The 27,856-nt window shown below is 54.3% G+C and overlaps 10 protein-coding genes across 10 annotated transcripts; 4 read left to right on the plus strand and 6 right to left on the minus strand.

Annotated features, from left to right (window-relative positions):
- Positions 1-702: 702 nt before the first annotated feature.
- IAQ61_007270 (uncharacterized protein) lies at positions 703-8,170 on the plus strand (the record flags this gene model as incomplete). The annotated part of the gene is made up of 6 exons (XM_066097513.1): positions 703-907; positions 970-2,500; positions 3,020-5,391; positions 5,458-6,349; positions 6,404-7,386; positions 7,437-8,170. The coding sequence occupies 6 exons, from the start codon at positions 703-705 to the stop codon at positions 8,168-8,170; spliced, it is 6,717 nt and encodes a 2,238-aa protein (XP_065952555.1).
- Positions 8,171-8,980: 810 nt separating this feature from the next.
- On the minus strand, positions 8,981-10,225 carry IAQ61_007271 (uncharacterized protein; the record flags this gene model as incomplete). Its single annotated transcript, XM_003840747.2, has 1 exon — positions 8,981-10,225. One exon carries the CDS (start codon positions 10,223-10,225, stop codon positions 8,981-8,983), a length of 1,245 nt encoding a protein of 414 aa, XP_003840795.2.
- A 223-nt stretch (positions 10,226-10,448) lies between these two features.
- On the plus strand, positions 10,449-11,522 carry IAQ61_007272 (uncharacterized protein; the record flags this gene model as incomplete). Its single annotated transcript, XM_066097514.1, has 1 exon — positions 10,449-11,522. The coding sequence occupies one exon, from the start codon at positions 10,449-10,451 to the stop codon at positions 11,520-11,522; it is 1,074 nt and encodes a 357-aa protein (XP_065952556.1).
- Positions 11,523-11,997: 475 nt separating this feature from the next.
- IAQ61_007273 (uncharacterized protein) lies at positions 11,998-14,645 on the minus strand (the record flags this gene model as incomplete). The annotated part of the gene is made up of 3 exons (XM_066097515.1): positions 11,998-14,104; positions 14,163-14,558; positions 14,623-14,645. 3 exons carry the CDS (start codon positions 14,643-14,645, stop codon positions 11,998-12,000), a joined length of 2,526 nt encoding a protein of 841 aa, XP_065952557.1.
- A 659-nt stretch (positions 14,646-15,304) lies between these two features.
- On the plus strand, positions 15,305-18,464 carry IAQ61_007274 (uncharacterized protein; the record flags this gene model as incomplete). Its single annotated transcript, XM_066097516.1, has 4 exons — positions 15,305-15,487; positions 15,597-15,804; positions 15,896-16,669; positions 17,143-18,464. 4 exons carry the CDS (start codon positions 15,305-15,307, stop codon positions 18,462-18,464), a joined length of 2,487 nt encoding a protein of 828 aa, XP_065952558.1.
- A 6-nt stretch (positions 18,465-18,470) lies between these two features.
- Positions 18,471-20,077, minus strand: IAQ61_007275 (uncharacterized protein; the record flags this gene model as incomplete). Its single annotated transcript, XM_003840744.2, has 2 exons — positions 18,471-19,818; positions 19,877-20,077. The coding sequence occupies 2 exons, from the start codon at positions 20,075-20,077 to the stop codon at positions 18,655-18,657; spliced, it is 1,365 nt and encodes a 454-aa protein (XP_003840792.1). The 3' UTR covers positions 18,471-18,654.
- A 1,025-nt stretch (positions 20,078-21,102) lies between these two features.
- On the minus strand, positions 21,103-22,064 carry IAQ61_007276 (uncharacterized protein; the record flags this gene model as incomplete). The annotated part of the gene is made up of 2 exons (XM_003840742.2): positions 21,448-22,064; positions 21,103-21,365 (listed from the first exon to the last, which is right to left on the minus strand). The coding sequence occupies exons 1-2, from the start codon at positions 21,941-21,943 to the stop codon at positions 21,103-21,105; spliced, it is 759 nt and encodes a 252-aa protein (XP_003840790.2). The 5' UTR covers positions 21,944-22,064.
- A 657-nt stretch (positions 22,065-22,721) lies between these two features.
- Positions 22,722-24,021, minus strand: IAQ61_007277 (uncharacterized protein; the record flags this gene model as incomplete). The annotated part of the gene is made up of 4 exons (XM_003840740.2): positions 22,722-23,523; positions 23,575-23,679; positions 23,750-23,768; positions 23,823-24,021. The coding sequence occupies 4 exons, from the start codon at positions 24,019-24,021 to the stop codon at positions 22,722-22,724; spliced, it is 1,125 nt and encodes a 374-aa protein (XP_003840788.2).
- Positions 24,022-24,541: 520 nt separating this feature from the next.
- IAQ61_007278 (uncharacterized protein) lies at positions 24,542-25,708 on the plus strand (the record flags this gene model as incomplete). Its single annotated transcript, XM_003840739.2, has 1 exon — positions 24,542-25,708. One exon carries the CDS (start codon positions 24,542-24,544, stop codon positions 25,706-25,708), a length of 1,167 nt encoding a protein of 388 aa, XP_003840787.2.
- A 212-nt stretch (positions 25,709-25,920) lies between these two features.
- On the minus strand, positions 25,921-27,813 carry IAQ61_007279 (uncharacterized protein; the record flags this gene model as incomplete). Its single annotated transcript, XM_003840738.2, has 1 exon — positions 25,921-27,813. The coding sequence occupies one exon, from the start codon at positions 27,811-27,813 to the stop codon at positions 25,921-25,923; it is 1,893 nt and encodes a 630-aa protein (XP_003840786.2).
- Between the last annotated feature and the right edge of the window lie 43 nt (positions 27,814-27,856).

Genomic DNA, 27,856 nt, shown 5'->3' on the forward strand with positions numbered 1-27,856 from the left:
GCCATCTTGTCCATGACGCTTGGACGTGATAGACGCGCCTATTCCCTTGTTTGTTGCGATGTGAAATGGATGTGCGGGGCTTGCGGGACGTCTGCCGCTTACCCAATCGGACGGAATGCATTGAAGCCTCTAAACTCCGACTTGGTTGGCGCAACACCTTTCCACTACGAGGTAACTTGTACACACACAACATACATCGCCCATCCAAGACGACCAAACAGTTACCGTGCACAACATACCGGCCCCTGAACCCCTAAATTTCCTTTCCACGCAAACCATTAGATTCTGATCCGCCAATTGCCGTGCACAGCGAGATTCCCTTGGTGCAGTACACAAAATCAATCATTGCTCATCTCATTGCGCACATCTGCCACCGAGCCTTTCGCGCCTCCCCAGAATCCCAGAAGGAACAAGTGCTATACGTTCTGTTGCGCTCGTAATACCTGCTGGAAACACTGCGAGCGCTTTTGTCGCCCAATCTTGTGTCAGACCGTCTTCCTGGACACAGTACTGCCATCTTGAGCGGTCTCCCAGCATAGCACGCACTCCACACCAAGTTGAATCGACAGTAAACATTATCCAACTCCAACACTGGCGGCCTGGCGATTTTCTGGAGAGTGCTGGTAGGGGTGCACATGTACGAGGGAAGGCCGGGGTCTCTTGATTGAGTACTCCCCCCCAAGGGATGAGAAGACTACGGGCATGGATCCTGAAAGCCTAGCCTTTCAGCCCCGCGAAGACTTTTGGCAATTCCAAAACGACATGCTGAGGGTGCAGCAGACACAAGCTGAGCTCACCGACCGCGTCTCACGCCTGGAGCGCAAGCAAGAGGATGACTCACGTCTGAAAAACGTATGGGGCACGTCTTCGCCCTTCCCTTCCGTGCTAGGCGGCACACCCCAACAAGGTACGTGGTGGTAGCCGCGCGCTCTCTCCATGACAGAGGGCTAACAGGGCTGATGTGTACAGTTCCCTTACAGCAGCCGACCGCCGAGCATTTCTCCAACTTCGACGATCATTCAAGCAACCTCATCGGCAATCTCCAGCTCGATGCTGACGAAGAACCTCGTCGTGTAGGCGCCACGTCTCGGGCCAATAGTGTTCGTTTTGATGAGACTGCCAACCATGGGCACTGGGCACACGCGTCAAGGTCGTCACTAGACCTCATACCCCGCACTGGAAGCAGCCTGGGCGGCCACGCTCTGAGTGAGCGAAGCTACTCCCATAAATCAGACGGAAGGCAGAGCTCGGCTGGACAGTCGGTACACTCCATGACATCAGGACGGGCAAACAGCCTCACGAGCGTCAGCACGGCGCCGCCAGCTGACGTGCCGGGACTGGCACCTGGCTTGTTCATCCTTGGCTCTGTACCTGCGATAATACGTTGCTGGCTCAACACGGATTTCAAGCATGCCACTCTGTTGTACGCAGCCGTCTGTTCAGGCTCCTATGCGTCCTATCTCGATCTCCATCTCATCGAACAGCTTGGCTTCCAAGATCGCATCGTTGCCGAAGACGGGATACGCAGAATCAAACTTTCGGTCTATCTTCCTGAAGCAGTGCCAGTGTCACAAGCCTCCCGTTCAAGTAGTCCTGCGCCGCAGCTTCCTTCGTTAGGCGTCGAGTTCACCGTCATCGAGCAGCATAACCCAGATTTGAACCCCAAGGCGATCCAAATCTATCTGGGAAGCGACACGCTTCGCGCACACAATGCTGACATCTTGTTCTCTTCCAATCAGCTCACCATGTTTGACGACGATGGTGGTAAGCTTCGCATTCCTTTGGTGAGACCTGAAGACGACCGCACTTTCAAATCGTTATCTACGATAAACGCGACGTCGGAAGTCACGGGATCGCAGACGTCGGGTCCTTCTGCCAGTAGTCCAGCTTCACGGGAAAAAGTAGCTGAGAGCTCTACCACAACCCCGCAAGCACCAGACACATCGACTTCCAGACTTGACAATGGTACAGTGACAAGCTCATATGAGGGTGGTTCCAGCGGCCGTGCGAGTCTTGAGCAGCGATCTCGTCTTAGTCTATCGACAAGCCGTACAGGTAGCAAAGATGTACAAGACCAGACCTCTGCCAGCGGGGTCCCACGCTCGGGGGCACCTCTTGCTATATGGAGCAATTGGCGACGTGAGCAGCAGGAGAAATCCACCGCTGGCTCCGTGGATTGGGCCAACTTGGGTAAAACCTCGGCTTCCAGTCCTGCCTATCAACGCCGCGATACGGGCATCAAGGTGCTGAAGCCTTCGAAACCGACACGCACCATGTCTACCTCGACCGCATCACCCGTCACCGGGCAGTCTCGCTTCTTCGATGATGGGAAAAGGAAGGACGAGGGCGAGACAAGTACAAGTGCAGCACGTCCTTTGGCCAAACGAGCTGTCTCTGGAGACATGGGCCAGGAGAGTGTGTCAAGTCTGGTGAAGCCTCGTCCAGCCAACCCAGTTGGTGGCGCTTCTGCTTTTGCGTGGCTGAATAGCAGCGAACCCAAGTAAGTGTGCCGGACAGGTGGTAAGATATAAAAGGTTGCACCGCGTTCATGATTGGCTCAGCATCCAAGGCTGAGAGGCCTTGACGGTGTCTGTATGGCCAGGATCTGACTACTGGCTTTCTACCTATATTCAATAGTGAAGCAGATCAGTCCCACTGCATTTCGAATTCCATGTCTACACGTGAATGGTGGTGAAAAAGTGCATGGGGGGGGGAGGAGGGGTGTCGGCTCAAGCCTGTGGTAAAATGAGGCTGCATTGTTCCGGATACGTTGCCCAGGGTGTACTTGGCCTGGATGGTATGATGATGCATCTCATATTTATACAGGACAAGAACAAGAGACTGAGGCCCAGTTGACCATTACCTGTGGCGGCTGGCAGAGTCCATTTCTGGTACAATACCAACTTGGAAGTGGAAGTACCTACTGTGTACCTACCTACTACCTTGCGGGTCCCTCCCCCCCTTGGCGCTCTCGCTAAAGCTTTTCGTAAGGCTGAGAAGGCATCTGGTGGTAGTCTAGTGACGACGGAGCAAGTCACCGCCTTGCACTCTTTTCTCTCTTCTCTTTTTCTCCCCTGCCTTCCTGGCAATTGCCCCACGTTCTCACCGCTCATTCTGTCGCCTCTTCCCGTGATCACGGCGAAGAAGCTCGATATCGCTGCGGTCCACGACGCGTTGTCTTGCCGCTGTTGCCCTTTCGTTCGCCGCCGGCCCTGTCTGCCTTGAAGCTCCCAGGGCTTCACGGCGGGCCCCCCAGTTTCACCACGGCCTCCAATCAGAGCAAGAAGCGGAAGATTGTGACGCCAGCCCCGGATCCTTCACGAGACGGGAGACATTCACCGAATGTGGGCACAGGGGTAGGTTCGCCTCGCTCCTCCCCATACCCCTCCGCATCGCCGCCGCGTTATTTACCACCCCACCTGCACGACGAAGTGCTGCCGCTCGACACCGCCCACGACCCTGCAAGTTTGTCTGCGCGAGACAACTCGCCCGGAGCCAGCTCACCAAGCGAGGCCTACGCCAACCTGACGCTCGACAGCCGCGAAGGCTCCATGCCCGCCTCTGAGCGCGCACGCAACTCTGCACAGCCGGATCAACGACACCCACCGCGCTCCTCGTCGCCTGCAAAGCGCCTGCACTCAGACATGGACGACGACACATCCACAGCTGACGCTCCCGCCGCCAGTAGCCGCCGCAACAACAGCGGCGCATCCAGTCCGCGGATAAGCAAAGAACACGCAGGAGCCATGCCCGCGCCGCAACGGAGTGCGCGAGCGACCTCTGTGGACATGGCGGATGCGCCGCGCAACAGTGGCGGTTCCGAGACGGAGGTTTCCAGCGCTGCTTATTCTGCCACCAGTGTCGACCCTGTCAATCTCCCCAGTGTGGATGAGCAGGTGGCTCGGGTCATGGCAATCATGGGCAGTGGTCCCAGGGACGGACAAGAGGGCTACGTAGTGCCAGAGAAATGGCTGGCCCGTGTGTGGTCGAGGACGTCAGAGCATACCCACAACCCTGAGGGTTTTGAAAAAGATGCCATGGTGGGCCCGATTGGACCTGTAGACAACTCGGCTCTCGTGGACCGGAGCACGATGCAGCAAGGCCTCGTTGATGTGGACGGGAACGACTTTGTACCACTCAGCAGTGCAGTCACCATAGGCCAGGATTTCGAGATACTGCCTGCAAAAGCCTGGGAGCTCGTCGTTGGTTGGCACGGGCTCAAGCAAGGGTCACCTGTGATTCGTCGACACGCACACAACACTGTGCCGGACGGCGACACCGAGCACATTCTCTGGGAGCTCTATCCTCCGATTCTTACCATTCGCAAGATACGCAAAACTCCACCAACAGCTGCAGAGACGGCAAGGCCCGCAGAGAAACTAGTGGCCAGTAGATACGGAAGCTTTGCAAACTTTGTCGAAGCTGCGAAGAAGGCTGTTGGGATCGATTTGAACAATAAAGTTCGCATCTGGAGACTTCTGCAGACAGCCCCCACAGACGACTCGCAACCTCCACAGCCGTCCGGTATTCTGACACCAGATGCATCCCCACGCGGCGGCTCACCTGTCACATCCACATCTCCCCCTCCTCTGATCATGGACGTAGCCAGCTTCAATGGCCTCAAGTCTGGGACAGACCGTGAGCTAGTCACTGGCAAAGATGAAGAAGCCAACGAGAAATACAACAAGTCTCTTACTCTAGAGGATGCTGGAATTACTCAAGACCAGATCATTGTCCTCGAGGAGCATGATGAGAGAGGCGAATACATCTCTGACACGAACACGATGGCTACCATAAGCAAGACCAGTAGCCAGATCACTAAAGGCTTGCCAAGTAATCCTAATAGTGGGAGGAACACACCGACATCAGGTGCGCTGACCCGCGGCCGGACTCGATCTGGAAAGGTGCGTGGCCATGTTGGACTGACCAATCTCGGCAACACCTGCTACATGAACTCTGCTCTTCAGTGTTTGCGTAGCGTGGAAGAGCTTAGCATGTACTTCCTGAACAACAAGTGGAAGGAGGAGATCAACGTCGACAACCCAATCGGTCACAAAGGGGCGATAGCTAAGGTCTACGCGAATTTGTTGAGCCAAATATATGATACCGGAAACACATCGTCTTTTGCCCCAAAGAACTTCAAGCAGACGCTAGGCAGAGCGAATGGTCTCTTTTCAGGTTACGGTCAACAAGATTCCCAAGAATTCGTTAGCTGGCTTGTTGATGCGCTGCACGAGGATCTTAACAGGGTGCGTGTCAAACCCTACCGAGAAAATCCTGATTCGGACGACAACACATTCAAAGATCCAAACGCAGTCAGGCAGCTTGGAGAGACTTATCGAGAGAATCACCGTGCTCGCAACGACTCTGTAGCAATGGATCTCTTCAGTGGTGTGTACTCCTGTCTTGTTGTCGTCTGTAGACGCTACAAGCTCATTTTATTAACTCACGATGCAGGTTTTTACAAGAACACGATGGTGTGTCCAGAGTGTGATAAAGTCAGCATTACATTCGACCCTTATAGCCAGCTCACGCTTCAACTGCCAATCGAACAGACTTGGACCCACACAATCACCTACGTGCCACTTCTAGGCAGACCCTATCAGCTGGAGGTTGATATCGATAAGAACGCAACAATCAAAACCCTGAAAGAATACGTTGGGAAGCGTGGTGGTGGTGTACCAGCAAAGCGGATCATGGCTTCGGAAGTATACAGCCACAAGTTCTATCGACATCTGGACGACGCTTCAACTATCGCAGAAACAAATATTGGAGCGAGAGACGACATATATTTCTACGAGTTGGACCATGCGCCCAGCAATTGGCCCGCCCCTAAGAAGAAGGGCTCAAAGTACAAGGTGCTGCTGCATGGTTCCTCTGATGAAGACATACCTGACTCAGCATCGCCCCTACATGATAGGGTTGTGATTCCAGTCTTCCACCGTGGTCCGAGTGCCTCATCCTACCGATCGCAGAACTATGCTATGGCCTTGTGGCCGTTCCATATCGTACTCACGCGTGAGGAGGCTAGAGACTATGACACAATACTACGCAAGGTTCTTGCAAAGGTGGCCCAAGCAACTACTAGGCCTATACTGAGCGAGCTCAATTCTCAGCCCTCGCAGACACAATCGCGATCTGGTTCAGATGTTGTTCTCACGACTGAGGAAGATGCTTCGCCCAATGATCCTCAAGTCAAGGATGGATCGATTGAGGGTGAAGACATGGTGGAAGTAACCATGGCCGAACCTGCGGAAGCCCCTCTGTATCAATCTCCGTCTCAAGCTAGTAACCAGCAAGAAGTGCCGGAAGTACTGAGGCCAGGCAGCTTTATACCACCCGAGTTTAGGTAAATTCCGCCTATGATCAAAGACAATAGGAGAAATAACTGACGCTTTGCTAGGCAACTTTTCGATCTGAAGCACACTAAAAAAAGTGGCGAGTTTGTCACTACAGGATGGAGTACTGTCGACCATTCGCGGGCACTTGATTCCATCACAAAACGCATTCGTCTCCCACCATCACGAGAAGAATCTACGCAGTCGTCAACTGCAGGCGAGAGCACTTCTAGTGACGAAGACGAAGAACCAGCCAATCTTGACGCAAATGCCGCCATTGATGCTGCCAACGTTAGCAGTGACGAAGACATGGTCTCCGTTGAACAAGATACAGCTGCCCCCCGATCTGGCAGAGGCAAGAAGAGCAAGAAGGCGAGAAAACAACAGCGGAAGCACGAAAGAAAACATAGGAACAACAAGAACTTCAAGCCCAAGAAGGGACGCATTCCTGATCAGCCAAACTACTCTGACGACCCCGATGATGAGAGCGACGATAGGTTGATTCGTATGGGCGAGGCACTTGTTGTTGAATGGAACCCCGAAGCCTACGACGCCCTCTTTGGAGGTAGCACCAAAGATGATCCTCGCGGGCAGGACGCCATGAAGTTCATCGAGACACTCGATGATCCTGAGATTCAAGAAAAGAAGGCCAAACGCCTGGCTCGCCGGAAACACGGCATCACTTTAGAGGAGTGTTTCACAGAGACATCTAAGAGTGAAGTACTCTCAGAGGATAATGCGTGGTACTGTAGCCGATGTAAAGAGCTCAGGCGTGCTACAAAGACGCTGGAAATCTGGACTGTGCCTGATATCCTCATCATCCACCTGAAGCGTTTCAGTGGCCATCGCTCTTTCCGGGACAAGATTGAGGAATTGATTGACTTCCCTGTTGAAGGCTTGGACCTCACCGGTAAAGTTGGTTTCCCAGAGTCAAAGGACCTGACGTACGATCTGTTCGCTGTCGATAACCATTACGGCGGGCTTGGCGGAGGACATTATACAGCCACTGCTCAAAACTTCTTCGACAAGCAGTGGTATGACTACAATGGTAAGCCCTCTCACCTCTTTCTAGAAAGGTTCATCGACTAATCCCACCAGATTCTATCGTCTCTAAATGCGAATCCGGCCAGAAAGCTGTCTCCCGCGCGGCTTACCTCCTCTTCTACAGACGCCGCTCCCCTACCCCTTTAGGCCCGCCTTCCCTACAACAAATCGTCACAGCCGCTGCGAGCCAAAACTCTGAAGATGACGCCGACGAAGCCTACTTGGACGCCCCGCGGCCCGGCTCACCGGCGGGAAACGGCTCGCGCCTCGGCGATTTGTCCCGCAATGGGTCGTCGAGCGCTGGCGCGATCGCAGCGGGAGTAGGAGCCCTGCGCGGGGCTGGCTCAGCGCTCTCAGTAGCCGGGAGCCGTCTAAAGAACGGAGTCGCAGCCGCGGAGAGCAACCTGAGTGACGACGAGATTGATGTTGATGTGGATGCAGATGCGGATATGGAGACTCTGCCATCCTATAGCCATGATGAAGGGTACGAGGATAACGAGGATGCAAGTGGAGAATATAGCGGGTATCCACATGCAAACGCTTACGACAACCCCATATGGAGTTTCAACAATCTCAATGACCGCGACGATGGCTCCGATGTTGCCTCTGATGTCCCCGCGCTCGGCTCCATGGGCGGCGAGGACTTGAATTCGCGCATGCTAGAGGATTTTGGAGAAGAATTGGGGACTCGGGCTGGGGTGGGCACACCGATTGGTGGAATTGCACCACCCTTGGGCCCTGAGAGTGATGATGACGAGGTTGCGGAGATTCGGCTGAGAGATGATTAAGAGATACGTGTTTTTTGTATGCGTCTGAGTCGCACGTGTGAATACGATGATGCGGTACGAGGATGAGAATTCAACCCAGCATAACGGATCGAAACCCAACCCCCCGGGTATGAGAAAAACAACGACGAGAAATGCATGATGGCGTACACGATATTGTTGCCTTGCTTTTCAGGACCCCATGGGCGGAATCCGCACCAGCCGCGGTTTGTTCACCAATAATCAGTTGGCAAAAAGACTCCGTTGCGATGTCGGCTGTCCGGCGTCGTTTGTGCGCTTTTTTGTCTGTATCTGGGACTGTGTAGTCATGCATTATGAAGATTAGAATATCATAGAAAGAGGGAGAGAGAGAGTTACGATGGGAATGCATAACTGGTATCGTTATATGTTTGCATTTGTGCACGTTTTTGTTTTGTGATTGTCTTGGGCAAGAAGTTTTTTGGGTTTTTTGGGAACCCTGCTATATGCTCTACTACATGTTCTACTTCCTCTCCACTCACCCCGCATGACCTAGTCCAGTGTTTGTGGTTATCCTAGTGCCAGAGATCTGGCTTTTATTTTGTTTCATCTTTCCGGCTGGATGTGACTTGCGCACAGCGCAGGTTGGTTTGAAATGCCTGTATTACCGCCCTATAGTACTAGGAGTTGCCGATAGGGAGGAGGATTGAATACTGTTTCCTTTCTTTTCTGGGCTCCCGCGTATGTGTGTCCCAGTTTACATGTAGTAGGGTATGGGATGGAGGGAAAGGGGAGGTTTGGGTAGTGATGGTAGGTATGGTGTTTACTTTATTCTTCATTTCACTTCACTTCACTTCACTTCGCCGCCGCCGCCGCCGCCGCCGCCTCCTCCTTCTCCCTCTTCCTGCGCAAATACCTCTCCTTCGCGCTCAAAATATCCGTCTCTGTCTTCTGGCTCTTAGCCGCGTGCAGCAGTTTAGCCTGCTGTTCAGCCTCTGCATCTGCTTTCCTTTTATTCGCCTGTTCGATTTGCTCGAGCACGATTTGCGTCTGGCGGTCGCGCTGGGCGTTGCGGTGAGATTTGTCTTTTTGTGCGCTGTGGGCATGTTGGTGCTGGGCGGCTAATGTGGTGGAGGTTGAAGTTGTGGGCGGGGGTTTTGACTTGACGATAACGTTGAGGCCTGCGCTGAGGAGTTGGCGTTTATCAGCGACTTGGCCGTCTTCGTTGAGGATGACGGTTTTGCCTTGTCTGCGGAGTTCTTCGATGCGTTCGGCTTCGGTTTGCTGGTCGATTTCTTCTTGGTTGGGGGCTGGGGGGATGTTGTGTTGAGGTCCGGATTTGAGGGCTTGAGCTGCGGCTTCCATGGTTTCTTGGTGTCGGCGTTCTTGCTCTGCGAGCATTTGTTTGTGGAATCCCTGCATCCCGTACTTCTTCTTTTTTTCCTCTTCTTCCTTTTGCCGAATCTTCTCCTCTTCTTCTGCCTTGCGTGCTTCTTCTTGTTGCGCCTTGTAGGCCCCCGTTACGAACTTCTCCTTGTCAGCGAATTCGTCGCCTTCGGCTTCGCGTTCGCGCTGGAGGAGCTTGTCGCGGGCGCGGAGATGGTCTTTTTCCCGCTGCTTGGCCGATTCAAGCAGCGTATCGAGGTATTTGGGCTTTCGCGCGGCGGCATCATCGCGTGTTGCTGCGGCCTTGGCGGCGGCTTGCGCGTGGAGCGCATCGTAAGCGGCGTCGTAGTCGTAGATGGTGGCGTCTGTTTCTGCAGCTTCACGGGCGCGGGCTTCGGCTTCGGTTGCGCTTGCGGAGTAGCCGATGGTGGTTGGATCGTCTGCTTTGGGCTTGGGTTTCTTGGTTGGAGGAGCGATGGGAGCGCCTTTTCTGGGCTTTTTAGTGGTGGGCTCAGAGGGGCCAGAGGTAGAGGGCAGGGCGTCGTCGTCGAAGTTCAACTCGTCGATTGCTTGCGCGTTGTCTGCGGCCTTGGATTTGCCTTTGATATCGTCGTCTTCATCGTCGAGGAGAGGCTTTTTCTTCTTGGATATTGGAATCTTCACATTGGATTTAATGAGGGGGGTCTTTGCTGCGAGATTGAATTTGAAAGCCATGATGTGTGATGTCTGAATGACTGAAAGGGAGTGCCAGGCGCAAGTCGCAAGTCGCAATGTTGTTAAGCGCCAAGGCTGCGTGCACCAGTGAGATGGCTCGACACCTCCGCACTTCTCCGCATCTTCACTCCTCACCACCACCATCACTACGTCAACACCATACTCGTCTTCAACCTTGATCCACCTATGCACAACTGGATACACGCACATCACAGTCCTCATCATGGAGGAGCAGGGTAGCGAAAGAGCAGGTGACGACGTCTACGAAAAAGCAAAGGCCTCGAAATTCCACTTCAAATCTGGCTCCAAACGTCGTTCCAAACAGCACCGAAGCGCGGACGAGGAGAAATCCCCAGATGAAGAGGAATCCACAGAGCGCAGTTCCAAACGACATCGTTCGTATAAATACGATGACGAGCGATCCAGCAAACGTGAGTCGAAGCGTAGGCACAGGCACAAGCATCACTCCTCTCACTCCGACCGACACCCCACCTCCACCCTCGACGGCGCATACTATGACCCCGACAACCAGCACCGCGAATCTCTCTACGATGGAATCCACGCAGAAACCACCGACCCTACCACCGCCTTCCGCGAATCCCTCTTCGACGCCCTCGCCGACGACGAAGGCGCCGCCTACTGGGAAGGCGTGTACGGCCAACCGGTGCACATCTACCCCGACACCAAGCCCGGCCCCAACGGGACGCTAGAACGCATGAATGAAGAAGAGTATGCAGACTACGTGCGCACTAAGATGTGGGAGAAGAGCCACCAGCACATCGTCGAGGAGCGCGCAGCCAGAGAAGAAGCAAGACGGAAGCGCAAAGCCCAGCAGAACAAAGCAGACGAGGCTATCGACCGCGATGAAGCAGAGCGAGATAGCATACGCAAGAGAATGGAAGAAAGTCTCCGCCGCGGCGAGGAAAGAAAACGCACAAAGGAGGCAGAAGCCGCATGGCACACTTACCTCTCCAAGTGGGCCGACCTCAAAAAAACGCCCCCGCTCCCATCCTCATCAGATGAGAACCCCACTTCAACCCCCCACCCCCGCACCCTCATCCCCTGGCCAGTCCTCTCCGGCAACCCAGCCCACATCGACAAACCCGAAATCGAGCGCTTCCTGAAAGCCAGCCCCGCGTGGAAACAAGATCCCGTTGCCCTGCTCAAGACAGAACGCGTGCGCTGGCATCCTGATAAACTGCAGCAGCGGTTTGGCAGGCTGGTGGATCAGGAGACAATGGCGCTGATTACGGCTGTGTTTCAGGTTGTGGATCGGTTGTGGGGGGAGAGGCGATGATGCTGGGGAGCGGGGGACTGTGGGGATTGAGTTTCTTTGGAGAGGAAAAGGGCAGTGGCAATAGTAGTACATGCATACTTTTATGGGGTGTTTGGGACATGTCATGGTGTCATGGTCTCCTGCCTGCTCATTTGCAAGGGACTTTGGAGTCGGGGAATGTACATGGGTTGTTTGTTGTTATGATACCCACTCATATCTGTTCTTATAATGCATATCCATATCCACGACCGTATTTGATTTTTAATTCCACGTCCACATCCATGAACATACCCGTTCTGGATCCGGATCCTGTCTCGATGCTGCAGTGATGAGAAGGCGGATATGAGAGAATGCCGGATACGATTGATGTCAAAACCCCTGCCAAAAAGCTTAGGTGGGACTTTGTGGACTATCAGTGCTACTATGCATCATCCTGGCCTCGACAACATCAATCCCAAGCTGCGACCCAGTCCTTTCCCCAATCATACAGCCTGATTTACACAATCCCCTCCTGAAACCGCTCGACCCCCCTCTTAATCTCCCTCACAATCTCCACCGCCTCATCCCCAGTACTAGCTTCAAAATCATACCGCTTCGTCTCCCGCTCCTTGAACACAATCACCCGAAACATCTTTGGATGCTTCTTGCTCACCTTGCTCCCCACCACGCTGCTGAAATGCACCGTCGTCGTCTTGCCCTGTCCTTCAACCCACGCACCGCCACCGCGCACGCCAGCTTTGGCACCGGACTCGCCGGGCATAATGTGCATATATTCGTTGTCGAGGGCGAGGATGCGCGACGTGGATGAGGCAAAGGACATGGGCTGTTTGCGGAGGACAGCGTAGCGGCGGTAGTAGCCTGTTGTGGAGAGGGCGAGACCCGTGGGGTCGGCGTGTTTGGCCAGAGGATGGATGAGGCCTGGGCCGGAGACGGCGGCGTTGATGCGCTCGCCTTTTTTCGTCTTCTTGGGCGCCGCGCCGGTGCTGATGACAAGCGGGGCATTAGGCGAAGAGGAGCCTGGAGAACCGGCAAGACCAAAGACACCATCGCCTATGAAGCGGCGGCGGCATAGGTCGAGATCCATGCGTGTATCTAAGGCTTCGACGGTACGGTCTGGTGGTGCAACCGTAGTGCTGCCACTGACTTTGAGGATGTAGAGGGCTTTTTCGAGACCGAGGTCATGGCACACTTGGTCGAAGATGTCGGCAATGTAGGTGTCCGTTGTGCAATGTACGGGTATGGCTTTTGTGTTGAAATTCTCGTCAGTAAAATGGACAGTGACTGTTTTGGGAGCACCGGTGCGACTGGCAGCGTGCGTCTGGGAAATCTTGGGCATATCGGCAAGGTTGCTTGTGTCTTTGCGTGTCGCTGTCGGTGCAAATGAAGGGCCCGTGATTGGGTTTCGGAAACTCTTTGCCCGGCTGGGGATGGGCTTGACGGGCTTCTTCTCCTCTCGTTCTGCCGGCGCATCGCCAGGCGTAGGCTCAGCGGAGGCCGCCTCTTGACTGTACAAAGGCGTGATCTTCTCGTTCTCTCCAATCTCTCGCGGTGTCGCTTCTACCAAAGCGAACTCGTCCCAGGGTTTATCTCGTGCGCGCGGTCGCATGCCTCGAGCATTGTTCGACGCAAAGTCCTTCAACGGCTTATTTCTCGTCAAGGGTGGAAATTCGTCGTCAACCTCACCATCATCGTACATTCGCATAACCCAGCAGTTGACATTCATCTTCTCGACCGGCAGCGGTGGCTCTATCTTTTCTTCCTGGTATCGATGAAGCGCATATCCAATCGCTTCTGCAACTGTAGGGCCTTCTCCTTTATCATTGAATTTTCGAATCAGGAGTTCTACAGGTTTTGAGGGTTTCGATGAGAATGGACAATAGAGCTTGATATATAGCGGATTTTGCTGCGCTTCGCTGGCAGCATTCCACCCGGCGAAACGTGCCAGGGGGTTTGATGGTTTCTGTTCTTTGGCTTTTAAAGCCTGCGTCAACGCACTGACTGGTAATACAAAGCTGATCGGTCTTGGGGGAGGTAAAGCTTGTAGTGTTGGGAGAAGGGGCTCTTTCTTCTTCCGTGGTGACATGTTTTGGAATGGTGTCAGGCCAGGCATATCGGGAAGTTGGACTGCTGGGGACGAGTCCAGGGCGTCACCGCCTGTGCCGATAAGAGAAGCGCTATCAGCCGATCCAGAAAACTCAGATGTGAGAGAGTCGTCCGACTCATCGTCTTCGTGCAAGGCTTCAAGACGTGCTCCGGCAATGCCCCCTTCGTCTTCTTGGGTTCTTTGAGACAGCAGCTGGCTGGTACCTGCGGCCTTGCGAGTCTTCACCCTCCTTTTCCTGAATGAGGAGTTGTCAAACTCGTTCTCTGATGACATCTCGCTGCTAGTAATCGTGTCTCTCCTTGGGCGTGTTTTGGCGTTCTCTACGGTGCCCAGTGAGCCTCGCAAAGTGTCGTCTGGCGGCCTTGAGGGTGATGTGATCAAAACCGAGGGACCTTCTCCAGCCTCTGCAAGCTCGTTGCGCAATGCTGAGCCTCGTGATGGGGACGAGCCTGAGCGCGTTCGCAGTGGCATCTTGGTGAACTTGATTTGGTTCGCGGGTCTATGTATTCTGGGTCAGTTTATAGTATGGGAGTAGTGGCGGACGATGCTCTCCTTACCTCTGCGCATCGTCATCTTCGTCACTCTCATCACTGAGGTCACTGCTGTCATCCTCTTCGAGCTGCTCCTTGCGCCGCCTTCGCTTCGCATTCAGCGTCGGTCCTACTGTGTCGTTGCTACCACCGCCCGTGACCATGCCACCCTCCTCTTCATCATCGCCAAAGCCCTCCGGCGCCTTGAGACCAGCTGAGCGCGGGGCCTGGAAGTATTCCGAGGTAATGGCCGTGGGGATCGGCGGTGAGTAAGTGCGCTTGATATCTGCTGCATTAGGTACCCAACCTGCGGCGCGGAAGGCAGGATTGTTCAAAACACTCGAGTCTACGTTGATCAGGCGTTCGCCGACGCCGTCTTTGATTGTGGAGAGATAGGCAGTTCGGAGCTGGTAGAGGACGAAGCTGCGGAGGTTCAATGTTAGCGCCTTCACAGCCAAGGGCGGAGGTGCTGCGGAGGGGGGCTTACTCCTCGTTCTGAAGGAGCGACATGATGCGATTAACGTGTCACGGCGTCATAGTCTCGTTGAGGGGAGGGGAAAGGAGGGAAAAGGAGGTTCAGGCCAGCTGAAGGGGTATCATAATCAAGTCATGGGGGGAGGAGGAGGAGGAGCCGTAGAGTCGGAAGTGCATGTGGGGTGTGGTGGTGAACGGGCATCTGGACCCTGGCGTTGTACGGTAACTTACCAGTAACTTACTTACCCTTACTTACCTAGTTGACGTTGTCGCTTGAGAGGATACACCTTCTCCCGCCACACTAAAATCTCAAATGAAAGCTAGCATGATTTCTACTGGATTACGTAGGCTTATTAAATAACTTTTAATACCAATCATAAGCCGTAATATATATATATATATATATATAAATAGGTGTAGGTCAAGCTACTCCACGAACAATTCCAACTTCAAGAGCCAAGAGGTCTTTAGCCGGATCAGCTCCTCCTACTCGCCGCTCCATGGATCAACCACCTGAGCTTTTTGATTACACGTCAGGGCGATGGATGGATGTTGACCCTCTCCTTATTCAATCCCATTATTGACGATGGAATGGAGATGGAACGATGTCTTGAGACATTCTGAAAGAAGACGTATTTTCAATGTAGCGGAACTCAAACGCCTCGCGACCGAGTGCGTCAATCGAAACGTAGAAGATGGCTCGATTTGAAGAACTTGCTGAAGGTGGTTTCAATCGAACTTTCCTAATCACTATGCATGATGGCTTCAAGTTCGTCGGACGCAATCCTTATCCAGTTACTGAGCCGAAGCATCTCATCGTTGCAAGTGAAGTCGCGACCATGGACTTCCTCCGTTCACATGTCATACCTGTTCCTAAGGTTTATTGTTACTCAGCTACGTCGGAGAATACTGCTGGCACCGAATATCTTTTTTATGGGACTAGTCGATGGAACAAATTTGGGTGATATTTGGGTTGACTTGTCTAAGAAAGCCAGAATCACCGTTGTGACCAAACTCGTAGAGTTTCCGGCAAGCGATAGTCTGTACTATACTAAGGACCTGCCAGCGGAGTACAAGAAAGTCGATGTTCCTATCGCCGAATCCGAGCAAGATAGTCGCTTTTGCATTGGCCCTGACACGAGACTCAGCTTGTGGTATGGAAAACGACTTGACATCCAGGTTGATCGCGGACGATGTACGTATCAGCTCTGCATTTGTGTTCAGACAATCGATCTGCTCCGAGTCATTTCATTTTCTGCAGGCACTCTTTGCTAAGTACCTACCAGACATGGACCCAACAGCAGCTCCAACATTTGGAGCTAAAAAGCAGATTGCACATTTGACGAAGTTCGGCCAACCACTTCACCCCTTTCAACGTCTACGCAGAGAGATATACGATTATCAGAAGCAATCACCCTCCGATCATCTAGACAATCTAGAAAAATACTTGCGAGCCGTTCCCTATATCATGCCAACGGGCGACGACACTCCTACACGCCCAATCTTGAGACATCCTGATCTCCAACCGAACAATGTGTTCATCTCCGATGATCTCAACATTTTCGGCCTCATCGACTGGCAACACTGTGCAATACTGCCGCTCTTTCTGCAGTGTGGTATCCCAAACAGTCTTCAAAATTACGGCGACAGCGTCTCAGAATCACTGACACCCCCTGAGTTGCCACACAATTTCGACGATGTTAGCGAAAGCGAACAATTTGAGCAAGACCTGCTTCTACGTCGGCGTCAACTTCACTACTTTCATGTCGCAACGACGGCAAAGTTTAATTCCACGCACTATGACGCTCTAACTGACGACTTCAGCGCCTGGAGGCGCAAACTTTTTGATCACGCGAGCGATCCTTGGGAAGGCGATAACGTGACGCTCAAAGCCGACCTGATTCAATTAATGAAAAATTGGTCCAGCATTGCCACTTCAAGTTCGAGCATGAACGACCATGCTAGTCTCCCTTACCCAATCAACTTCTCCGAAGATGAGATAAGCGAGTGTTTGCGCCTGAATGCTGCGCAGATCGAGGCAGACGAGCAGCTCCAGACTTGTAGGGAGTGGGATCGAAGAGTGGGTGCCCTGTGAGTAATATGATGAAATAAAGCAACGTGCCAATAAACTGAAAGCCGATGCCCTAGAGGCAGCTGAGTCTGGGGAGGAACGACTGAGATTATGCGAGCATTGGATTTTCGATGATTTTGATGAGGAGTATTCGTAGGAAACGTCATGACTATGCAGAAGGATAAACGACGCAAACTAGATCACTTTCTTTTGTCTCAATGTGTTACTATAGGAAACGAATTTTAACGTCGAACAAATTACAAGGCCTTGAACAATTGTACTCTGGACTACCGGTATGTACTATGACTGAAAAGGCAATGTTCGAGCCTTCGCCTTTGATACTAATAATGTATCTATGTATACAAATTAAATAAAAAAATAGTAAGCCTAGAGCTATAATACCTTATTTTATCCTAAAGTAGGGATGTGTAGCTTAGCAGCTGATAGAGTGCTAAAATTTAGCGCGCCGGGATGAATTGCGTCCTGGTCGCCGCGCCCTCACAACTCTCACACCCCTCTCAACTGCGGCCCACGACCGCCACATCGCCGCCAACGCCATGAACCTCACCGCTTACTCCGACTCCGAGTCCGATGGCGAGGCGCCGCCTGTGACCACATCTGTCGCGAAACCACTCTCCAAATCCTCGTTCCAAAGAGTCGTTGACCGCTCGAATCCTGGGCGCATCAAGGTCAACCTACCCGGCGCAACACAGTCACACACCAAGGACAATACGCCCGACGATGCACCGCCATCGAAGAAGCCGCGTCTGGGCGGTGGTGGACTCAGTGGATTCAATGCAATGCTACCTGCGCCCAAGAAGCCCAACGCCAACGCCATATCAACATCGGCGAGCAGCAATAGCGACACTAGAGGTTTAGGAAAAGGATTGGCTTCGGGTGTCAATCTGAAAACGGGCGCAGAACCTGCATTCAAGAGGGAGCCTAGAGTCAACATGGATGAATACGATGAGAATGGCAATGTCATCAAGAAGGAACCCATGAACAAGGAAGACTTTAGGGCTATGTTGAATCTCCCCTCGCCCAAGACGGAGAAGAAGGAAAGAACTGCAGACGTCTCTGAAGCGGCTGTCGAAATCGCCCCAACGGAGCCTCAAGAAGCGCCCAAGCCCGCTGCTCCACGCTTCGTGCCCATGTCCGTCGGCAAGGGAAAGAAGAAGAAAAAGCCCACCATCTCACGATCAGCAAACGACCCAGAAAACACATCCGAGACCTCCACCTCCGCGCCCTCCCCTTCACAACCCCTCCTCGAGGAAACCGCACCACCACCACGCAAACCAAAACTCTCCCTCTTCGGCGTAACCACCAACCAAACAGATCCCTCCTCCCAACCAACACCATCAACCCCCTACCAACCCCTCCTCTACAACCCCTCCCCCACCCAACCCACCCCCCAAATCCCAAACCCCACCCTTCCCTCCCCCTCCTCCTCCTCAGAACCCCCCGCCCTCTCCACCCTCGCATCAACCCTCCACCTAACCCCCTCCGAACTCCGCCAACTCCTCCCAAAACAACACTCCAAGAACCCCTCGGCCCCGAAAATCCTAACCTTCAACACAGACGCAGAGTACGCTCACAACGAACACCTGCGTCACCAGGCAGACCAGGCGCCGCAGCACCATGCGCTTAAGAGTATTTCGGGGACCGGGAAGAATAGTCTTAGGAGTTTGGTGGGGGTTGCGGCGGCGCAGAGGGAGGCGTTGGAGGAGGGGTGGGCGAGGGGGAAGGGGAGGAGGGGGGATATTGGGGGGAGGGGGGCGTTTTAGGGTGTTGGGGTTTAGAGGGGGGGGGGGGGTTCATTTTTCTTTTGGACAGGGGTTTAGGGGAGTTTCGATGGAGGATGGGGATATGGCAGGACAGGATATTGTGCAAATGGCAAAGTATCATTTTTCACAGTCTACATGGAAAATGTCCCGCCTCTTCTTACTTCTCTTTCATCATCACTCCCCCCCCCCCCTAGAAAAACCCCCCAAACTCATACCCACCCCGCCTGATCAAAAGCTCCACCGGAAACCTCTCCGCCAACTCCCGATAACCCCTCGGACTCAAATGCAAATAATCACCCACATCAAACCTCGCATCCAACCGCTCCGGCACCCTTGGATCCCTCACCACGGCATCGAAATCCACAACGCCGTCAAACACTGCACTGTTGCGAATCCAAGCATTGACGCGTTGGCGGGTGCGCTCGCGCTCTGGGTGGCTGTACGGCTGTATGCTCGAGGCGTTCGCGGGCGCGCTAAAGGGGGTAATGGTAGCTGCGAAGACGGGGATAGCGTGGCCGTGTAGGAGAGCGACGATTTGTGCGTAAGCCTGTGTGAGAGCGGGGAAGAGGGTAGATTGTGCGGCGGGGGAAGGGTCAGTGGTGCCGATGTCGTTGACGCCGATGAAGACGAGGACGGCGGCGACGTTTGGGTGAGCGAGGATGTCGCGGTCGATGCGGGAGAAGGCACTGGGGCCGAGGCCGTCGGCGAGGATGCGGTTGCCGCCGGCGGCGAGGTTGGAGAGGGCAATGTGTGAGGTTGAGGGGGAGGATTGGAGGCGGGAGAGGAGTTGGTCTGGCCAGCGGTTGTTTGCGTTTGTGGTGGAGCCGCGGCCGTCGGTGATGGAGTCGCCGAGGAGGACGAGGGAGGTTTGGTGGCGTGGGGTCCAGGCTTCGATGCTGGAGAGGAAGTACCAGTGTGCTGCTGCTTGGCTGGCTGGGTCGTTGACATTGATGCTGGGCGCGTGGACGGCGTTGCCGAATTGGAAGTAGCTGGTTGTGCGGGAGCCTGGGTGGCTGGTGATTGCGTTTGAGAGTTGGCCGGTGGCGAGGTAGAGGGTTACGGTGATGACTTGTTGGGCGTGGATGGGGAAGTTGAGGGGATCGGAGACGGCGAGGGCGCCGTTGGGGATGCTGATGGAGGATTGGCCGAAGAAGGTGACGTTTTGGAGGGTATGGGGCTGGATTTGGTGGATTCCGGCCGTGTTGTTGATGGGCAGGGCGACGGTGACGGCGGTGATGGGGAGGTTGGAGCCGCCAAAGACGTTTGAGAATTTCAAGCGGATCTGTTTGGCTGTGGCGGTCATGAAGAGGGTCTGGCGGATGGTGGAGTTTACAAAGACGGCGCCGGTTTGGTTCTACATCCATCTCTTGTCAGTACATGGCGGTGTATTGTATTGCGATCGAGATACACACAAAGGGAGCAGGAGGCAAGTTGGCCGGCTCTGTCAACTGTGGCATAGTCGCCCACGCATCAATCCAATGCCCCTTTGAAGGATTCGGTCGAATCGCCTTCCTGCCAGCAGCATTCTGATCCCCATCCTCACCCTTCACCAACACCACCACGCCAAGCAGCAGAACCGCAAGTCTCGAAAAGATCATCATCCTGCCCTGCATATCTCTCTCACCAATAAAGTCGACAAGATCCCAAGATCGAGCAAAACAATAGCGGACAGAACAAATGGCCGGAACAGCCGGGCGCTGCCCTATTTAAACCCTCCCCATGGCGCGAACAAGCCATCTACATAGCGGACTGGGGAGGTGGGGATTCGGGAAACAACATGAGGCTAAGAAAGCAGGCACGAGCATGAATCCAGTCTAGTGCAAGGAACCAACCCACCACTTTATCCCCCAATTTATCTGGGGAATCGATGAGAGCGCGGGGCCTCTGCGGAGATGAGCGGATAAATTGGTTGATGGGAGGAGAGCTGGTTGGTGGCCATGACAGCCTGTCTTTATCCAGCGGGTACCGAGGACCACATACCGGTAAATGGCGAATGCGTGACGTTGCTCGCTAGGTAGACTGCCCAGGCCCCCAGATGAAGTTGGAGACCATGTTAGTGTATCGCGTGCAAAGAACTGCGGTTCGCATCGGGTCTCTCTTCCAAAAGTGTGGAGATGACCAGGGCAGTCAGTCAGTGCATGGTGATTGGGTATCTTGGCAGTCATTGATTTATCCATTTATATCACGTGGTCCCCTTGTTGCTCTCCTTCCCTTCCATGTTTCCAGTACCTGCGAATGAAGCAGCAGCAGCAGCAGCAGCAGCAGCCAGGAGAGATGCCGAGCAAGGCGCGTAGCTTGTGCACTTTCAACCACCGTGAAGTCATCTACAAGCGTGCGTGCTTGACTCATCCCAAGTTCCCAAGGTCATCAGTTGGGGCAAGTGTTTCGTGAAGCCCCATTCGTATGAAAAGCAAAAGCTGGCTCAGCTGCATAGCCAGACTCCCTTGAGGTCGGTGGCTCCCATTGAGCAGACCGCACCGCACGCCCGTTATCCTCTTACAGCGTAGGTGCAGGCCTTGATATTCCTCGAGGCGGCCTACGTTGGTCTGATCATCTGGACTAGAAGAACTTGGCACGAATGGGTAGCCCGTGAAGATCTGGCCTAGATGATTGTCCTGCTAACACCTGGGGTACTCGCTCAAAACTCATCATCACTCTCAGCCTTCTTCCTCCTCCTACTCGACACCTTTTTCTTCTTTCCGTCCGCATCCATGCTGTCACCCTCGCTCCTGTCGGGCGCGTCGGCGACCTTGGAGACGATGTCGTTGAGAAAGTCGAATTGTTCATTCTTCATAATGGCTTGCTTGAGGTGGATGGCGCCGACGCGTTTCGAGTTGCGCGACTTGGCCTCGGCGGCGGCGCGGGTGACGAGAGAGATCATAAAGAGCTCTAGCGCTTTTGCTGGGGCCTTTTGTTAGCCATTGGGGTTGAAACCCTTGGTGAGGAGGAAGGAGAAAAAAAACGGATGTTGGGCAAGACGTACAGACTACGACTGGAGTGACTTGTGCCACTTTGCCAACGTCGTCGTCGGCCTGCATGATGCGCTTTATCCTGGCGACGGGGAAGTGATTCTTGATGGTGATGTTGTCGGTATTTGGGGGCAGCGAGGGTGGGCCAGCGACGAGGCCATTGTTGCCATGATCAGACAAGGCGGGCAGCGAGGCGGCGTCGGGCAGATAGTCTGCATCTTGCAAGCTCTCTGCCCGGGGCGCACGACGAGGCATGTATGCAGAAGTGACTGTGGGGGGCAGCGGCTGCACGTGCGCCTGCAGTGCTGGATCCGAGGTGGGAGGAGAGAAAAAGGAGTGGGGGGAGGGTGTGAGGGCGGCGGCGGCGGCGGTGGTGGCAGGGACGGCGTGTTGTGGCGGGTGTTGCTGTGGCTGCTGTGGCTGTGGTAGCTGTGGCTGTGGTGGCTGTGGCTGTGGCTGTGGCTGTGGTGTTGACAACTCTGGCGACTGCGGAGCCCACGACGTGTCCATTGGCTGCAGCGCTTCCTTGGACAATAGACAAGGCCAGGCTTCCGATGATGCGGGCGGACAGGCGCGACTTTATCTTGCATCGCCCCCCCCCGGCCACTGCTAACAACCTTGCAACTATGCACGGTCCCACTCTTGCCAAGCTTTGCCTTCCTCGCCCTCGCCCTCGCCCTCGCCCTCGCCCTCGCCCTCGCCTCCCCCAACAACACCCTTCGACCCTTCGATTCCCATCGCACACCATCCTCACCATTTCCAACCCCCTTCAACCCCACTTCATCCACATCCTTTTCCGCTGCCGCCATGGCTGGAAACAAGAGGTGGTGGTGGAGGACAGTGAAGGCGGGCGGGTGAATGCGCGACAAAAGACGCAACGTGGATGACGACACGAGCACGCCAGAGACTTTTTTGCTTGCCACGGACTCACAATCCGTGCCAGCCCCTGCTTCCCCGTTTCGCAAACGACGAAACCCGCTCCCACGCCTTTCTTTGCGCTGCGCTGTGTGGTTGATCGGCGTGACGGGATACAGGCGGTCGCTGATGGTGTAAACTTGATCTAATCTGACACGGTGCGCGCGCTCTTTGGTTTTGTTCAGGTCGTTCATTTCCGTCTCCGATTTGTATCTTTACTCCATGGTGCTGGCGACGGCCTTTCTTTCCTCAATGTCAACATGCTGTGGAGTGGGAATGTGGTTTATTTTTGGGCCCCTGGTCATCGTCTACGTGGCCATGGCCCGCCGTGCTACACAAGGTGGTGATCAATATATATACATCTTCTGTCCACTCATGTCTCTTTCGTGATACTGCCATCCTCTTTGCGCCCTTCTCTCGTCTTTCCTTCCCGCAGCCATGTCTCGGCCAGGCTGTTCTTGGGGTCGTCTTCAGGATATCCGCGCTGTCGCCTCACGTCCAGTACCGCCTGCCGCATCCTCCGCGTACATTCCTTGCGTAAACTGACGGCCTCCTCCGAGTATTTTAGCGAGTCGTTGAGCACGCCCACTGGCAGAACCGCACCCTTCTCCTCTTCTTTGGCCCGCATCTGCTGCCACCGCCGACGAAGGTCTCCAAACACCTCCTCTGCATTCAGTTTCTCGCCAAATGTCACTCTGACGTTCTTGAATGGCCGGGGAATGAACCGGGGAAAGGTTCGCGTTTCATGCATGATCTCGTCAAAACCCTCGATAAATATAGGCACAATGTCGGGCAGTGGGTCGCTCTCGAGTATCAACCTCGAGACGCCCCATTTGAAGTAGCGCATAATTCTGTGTTCCGACTGATGTATCATGCCTTCTGGGAAAATGTGTACCCACGCATGTCGCCGGCTCAAGTAGGCAGAGGGCGAGGGAAAAGAATCCTGGCCGTTTGTACTGAACGTGAGGTGTCCGTTGCTGAAGGGGTCTGCGAGGTCGGGGCTTTTAAGTGACCTCGACGGGTCCTCGGAGGCGCTGTGTGGACGAATGAAGGGGCCGCGAGATAACAGGCGGATCGCCTCTGTTATGGTGGGTTGGAAGAGACCGCCGAATTGCGAGTGTGCCGATCGATGGGTGGGAAGGACCTGTCCGAGAGTAAAGAAAGTGGAGAGTGCTCTGAGATGTTGTTAGCCAGTGTCATGTACAACCGAGATAGAGTCGCCGTACTTATTCGTAAAGCACAGGTCGTAACTGCCCAAGCCCCATCGATGGTTGTCTGGGTTGAACATGTAGCTGAGCGGAAGTATGCCCCAAAGTATGGGATCGTCCATCCTGGTAGCATCGTGAGTATATTTCTTGCCCATGGGGAGACCTCGTCCACGGCAACCCCAACTGTACGTACACAGAGATGTGATTGGAAACTACGGCATGATCAGAACCATTCACGCTAAATCTCCATCACCACAATCGCATACCAGTAAGCAGTCCTCTCGACCTCCCCGCTACGTCTTGCCTTTCATCCAGCAGTCGCAGGAACTCATCCATCCCATGCGTCTCCACCGTATTGAAGCCGCTCAAGAACCCCTTGCACAGCAAACTGACTGCAGCCATGGTAAAGGTCGAGGCGGCGCGCCATGGCCCACTCGGAGCTTCAGGCTGCTCCTCTGGTCGCATTGGGTCGTATCAAGGTGTGAGAAAGACATGAGAGTTTTCTCGTACAGTGGCTGGAGGCCGCGGCAAAACGTCACCACCCAAAGACCGGAAATTCACGACAGGGATGTATTTTTAGCGGCTTGGCTCTGCACGTGGCTTCGGCATGCAGTTCTCGACATGCGCAAGACGATTGCCATTGCTACGACTAGAAAATCTACATACTGTCCACCGTGTAAGTGTTGTTTCCCTGATCATAGTCGAGTGCAGGTGCCGCTACCGCCTAAGACGTGCTTGACAACGACGAGCTTTCCAGCGACTTTCTAGGTATCGTGATCCTACCTAGTACATCGCGAGCGCCAGCCAGACCGGTCTATAACGTCGCCATCCTATACCAGCTCAAAAGCTTGATCAGACATACCAATCGAGATCCTTGAAAGCTATACACTGCTTTTTCATCTAGAATAATCTTCATCTTGTGTTCACTCACGACACTGGGATATCAGGCGCAACACCGCCTACTACCGCCAACACCACCACCACCATGCCACCACCCAAATCAGTCTTCACTTCCCATGAGAGGAACGCGCTAAAAGACCGATGGGGCTCCCAAACCACCCGCCTAACCCGTGACTCCTTTCTCCCCTTTGGATCCTGCCAACTCTGTCTCCTCCCCTCCGTAGACCCCGTCTGCTGTCCCCAAGGCGACCTCTTCTGCCGCGAATGCGCAATGACGAACCTGCTCGCCCAACGCAAGGAAATCAAACGCCTGGAAAAACTCGCCGACCGTCTCAAGCACGAGGACGCGGACCAAAAGGCCCGCGAAGAGGAGGAAGCAAGAGTACGCGCCGTCGAGGACTTTGAAGCCGTGCAAATGGGACTCTCAGTCATGCCGGCGGCAGCAGCCAGAGGCACGAGCAAGGACAGACGGGATGAGAACAGCATCTCCCAGCAAGACCAACACCATACCGACCCAACCAACCCCACCTCCCCACCCCCAAAAGGCACAAAGCGCAAATTCGCCCTCGACGAAGAAGAACTATCCCGCATCGCCACCTCAGACCTCACAACCGCAAAACGCACCCTCGCCCACCAACGCTCCGCCTCCAAGCCCAATCTCCCTAGCTTCTGGATCCCAACCCAAACACCAACACAGCACCACCACTCCCCCGCCCCTCAAAAACTCTCCCCAACTTGTCCCGCAAGCTCCCCGCAAACCTCACATTCGCTATCCTTGAAAACCCTTATCCCCGTACATTTCCACCTCGAGCGTGACACCTCTGCCTCGGCAGCAACAGCAGCAGCACCACCCAAAACCCCAAACATGCCCACTTGCCCAAGTTGCCAGAAACCCCTCTCAAACAGCACAAAAGCATCACTAGCCATACCCTGCGGCCACGTCCTTTGCAACCCCTGCGTCGCCAAGTTTCTAAACCCACAGCACAGACACCAGCGCGACGCGCATGCCCAGCTGGCCGAGGAGGTTTCCCACGTTTTGCACTGTTATGTTTGTGATGCGGAGTTGGGTGGGGTCGGGCTGGGTAAGGCGAAGAAGGATAGGGGGAGGGAAAAGGAAGGGGAGGGCAAGGGCAAGGGCAAGGAAAGTAGGGGGCGTGGGTTGGGCTTGGTGGAGATTAGGAGTGAGGGGACGGGGTTTGCGAGTGCGGGGGCGGCGGTGGTTAGGAAGGAGGGGGTTGCGTTTCAGGTGTAGGAAAGGGGTTGGGTAGATGATGTATGTGTGGGATACTATACTTCTGGTTTGGTATTGTATTCTCATAATCTATACATTGCCAATTCAGCACCTCTGTGTTCTCAATACCTTTGACACGACCCCACCACCTTATCACCTCTTGTACAGATACAAACCCCCCCGCCCCAATCCCAGCCAACTAACCAACCAACTAACTAACCAACTCCCCCCTCTCACACCCCCTCCCACCCCGCAACCTCCAACATACCCTCCACCGTCCCAAAAACCCTCACCCGATTCCCCAGCCCACACCAAAACCGCACCTGCTCAAACGACGGCATCAACTCCATCGGCCGCCTCTGGAGCCGCTCAATCGCCACCCAGCCCGTTTGATCCTGGACAAACTTCTCATCTACCCAGGAGCCTGCTGCCGGGCCCTCATGCACGTGATCCCATTGCGCATTTGCGTTTGCGTTTGCGTTGGCCGGGGCGTCGTTGTAGCTGAAAGTGGAGGTGGGATCTTGCTCGTCGGCGGAGACGGACGAAGGGGTGGTGGGGGAGCTGGGATCGAGGCTTAGGGTGCGGAGGTTGTCGAAGATGTTGGTGGTGTGGAAGCGTGGTTTAGCTTCGAGTTTTGCTTTTTTGGAATTTCGTTTGGGTTTGCGGCGACGGGAGGCGGAGGGGGGTTGGGTTTGGGTTGAGGATTGGGGTGAGGTGATAGGGGTTTGGGGCTCTTCTTGGTTATTGTGGAGGAAGTCTTGCAAGGGTGTTGATGTGGGGTTGCTTTTTGGGACGGGTTCTGGTGGATAGATGGGGTCTACTTCAGCGGTCTGTTCTGCGCCTAGTCTGGCAGCGAGTCTGATCATGATGGTGGCTGTAAGGAGACTGTCGTATCCTGCCTCGTGAAAGGCTTCTGCGCCTTCGTACTTGGAGTGGTCGGGGTGCGTGACAATCTCAGGTAGATACTGGTGGCTCAAGCCCTGTGCAATTTCTTGCAGCGTGGGAGATGCGTTCAGGTCACCCTCGGTGTAGGTGGCCAGATACTTGGTGTCGACAATTTTGGGGAACAGTTCATGGATGACTTCTCGGAATCCTTGGAGGGTATCGGGCAACTCACCCACAAAGGTGCGGTACAAGTATACAATGTCAGTAAACATGTTATGTCCCACAAGGACTGGTTGGCGAGTCTTGAGACGCTCGACTGCACGATCATAGCGATCCTTGAGACCGGATACGTCAGCTGTCAGTGATGACGTGCGCGACAGGTATAATGGCTCAGCTCGATCAATGTCACCGCCCTTTACGAGAGCCTCGAATATCCAACGAAAGCCGGTCTGGCGGATAATCTGCTCCTTGACGCGACTCTTCATTCTCCGGACATTGTCAGCCTCTCGCTCAACATCGTGATCAATGATGCGGATGCAGTCATGTCGACCTATCGATACTTGGTCTGGGAACTCGGCGCGAACCAGCTGGTGCACAAGGCGCTTCTCGAACCGCGAAATGGCTTGAACATGAGGTGCTTTGGGAAGACCTGTGTGAGTGGTGACCTCCAAACAGTCCGAGTTTGTGGTTTTCCATTGGGTGATTGCTTCTCGTACACGGCGCACAAAGTCGAGCGAATCTACATGCTCTTCTTTCAATTGCATGTCCTCGACTGGATTCTTCTTCTCGATCCGGTCCCATGCCATTTGCCTGGCCCGCGCCGCTTCTTGCCGTGACAAGTACTGCACGCCACTGGCAAAGGGAGCGCCCAGATTGAAGCCATGGCTAAGGAGAAAGCTGCAGGCTCCACTTTGGAAACGTATCTCTCGCTCAAAATCCAGACGCTCGTCGAGCAATGGACAGATGTTGATGTTGTAGGGTCGGAGGACGTACTTGTTGGCAATGTAGTCGAACCGAGCACATGTAAGGCCTACCTGTAGAATTTGATAACGATCAGCGCCTTGCTTAGTCTCAGCATAGCGTTCTTCGAGCGTATAGCGACCTCGGCCACGTGCTGGTTTGTCTGGCAGCCGTGAGGGAATGCCAGACAACTCCAAGTCAAAGGCGACAAAGTCGGCCTCTGATATGTGGATGAAGAGGCCAGTAAGGTGGTGAGGGAATGATTCGGCGTCGACTTCCATGCTGTTGTTGTTGTTGTTGTTGTTGTGGCGGTGGTGGTGGTGG

Source organism: Plenodomus lingam (assembly GCF_022343315.1).
Source record: "Plenodomus lingam strain CAN1 chromosome Unknown contig_27, whole genome shotgun sequence".
Lineage (NCBI taxonomy): Eukaryota > Fungi > Ascomycota > Dothideomycetes > Pleosporales > Leptosphaeriaceae > Plenodomus > Plenodomus lingam.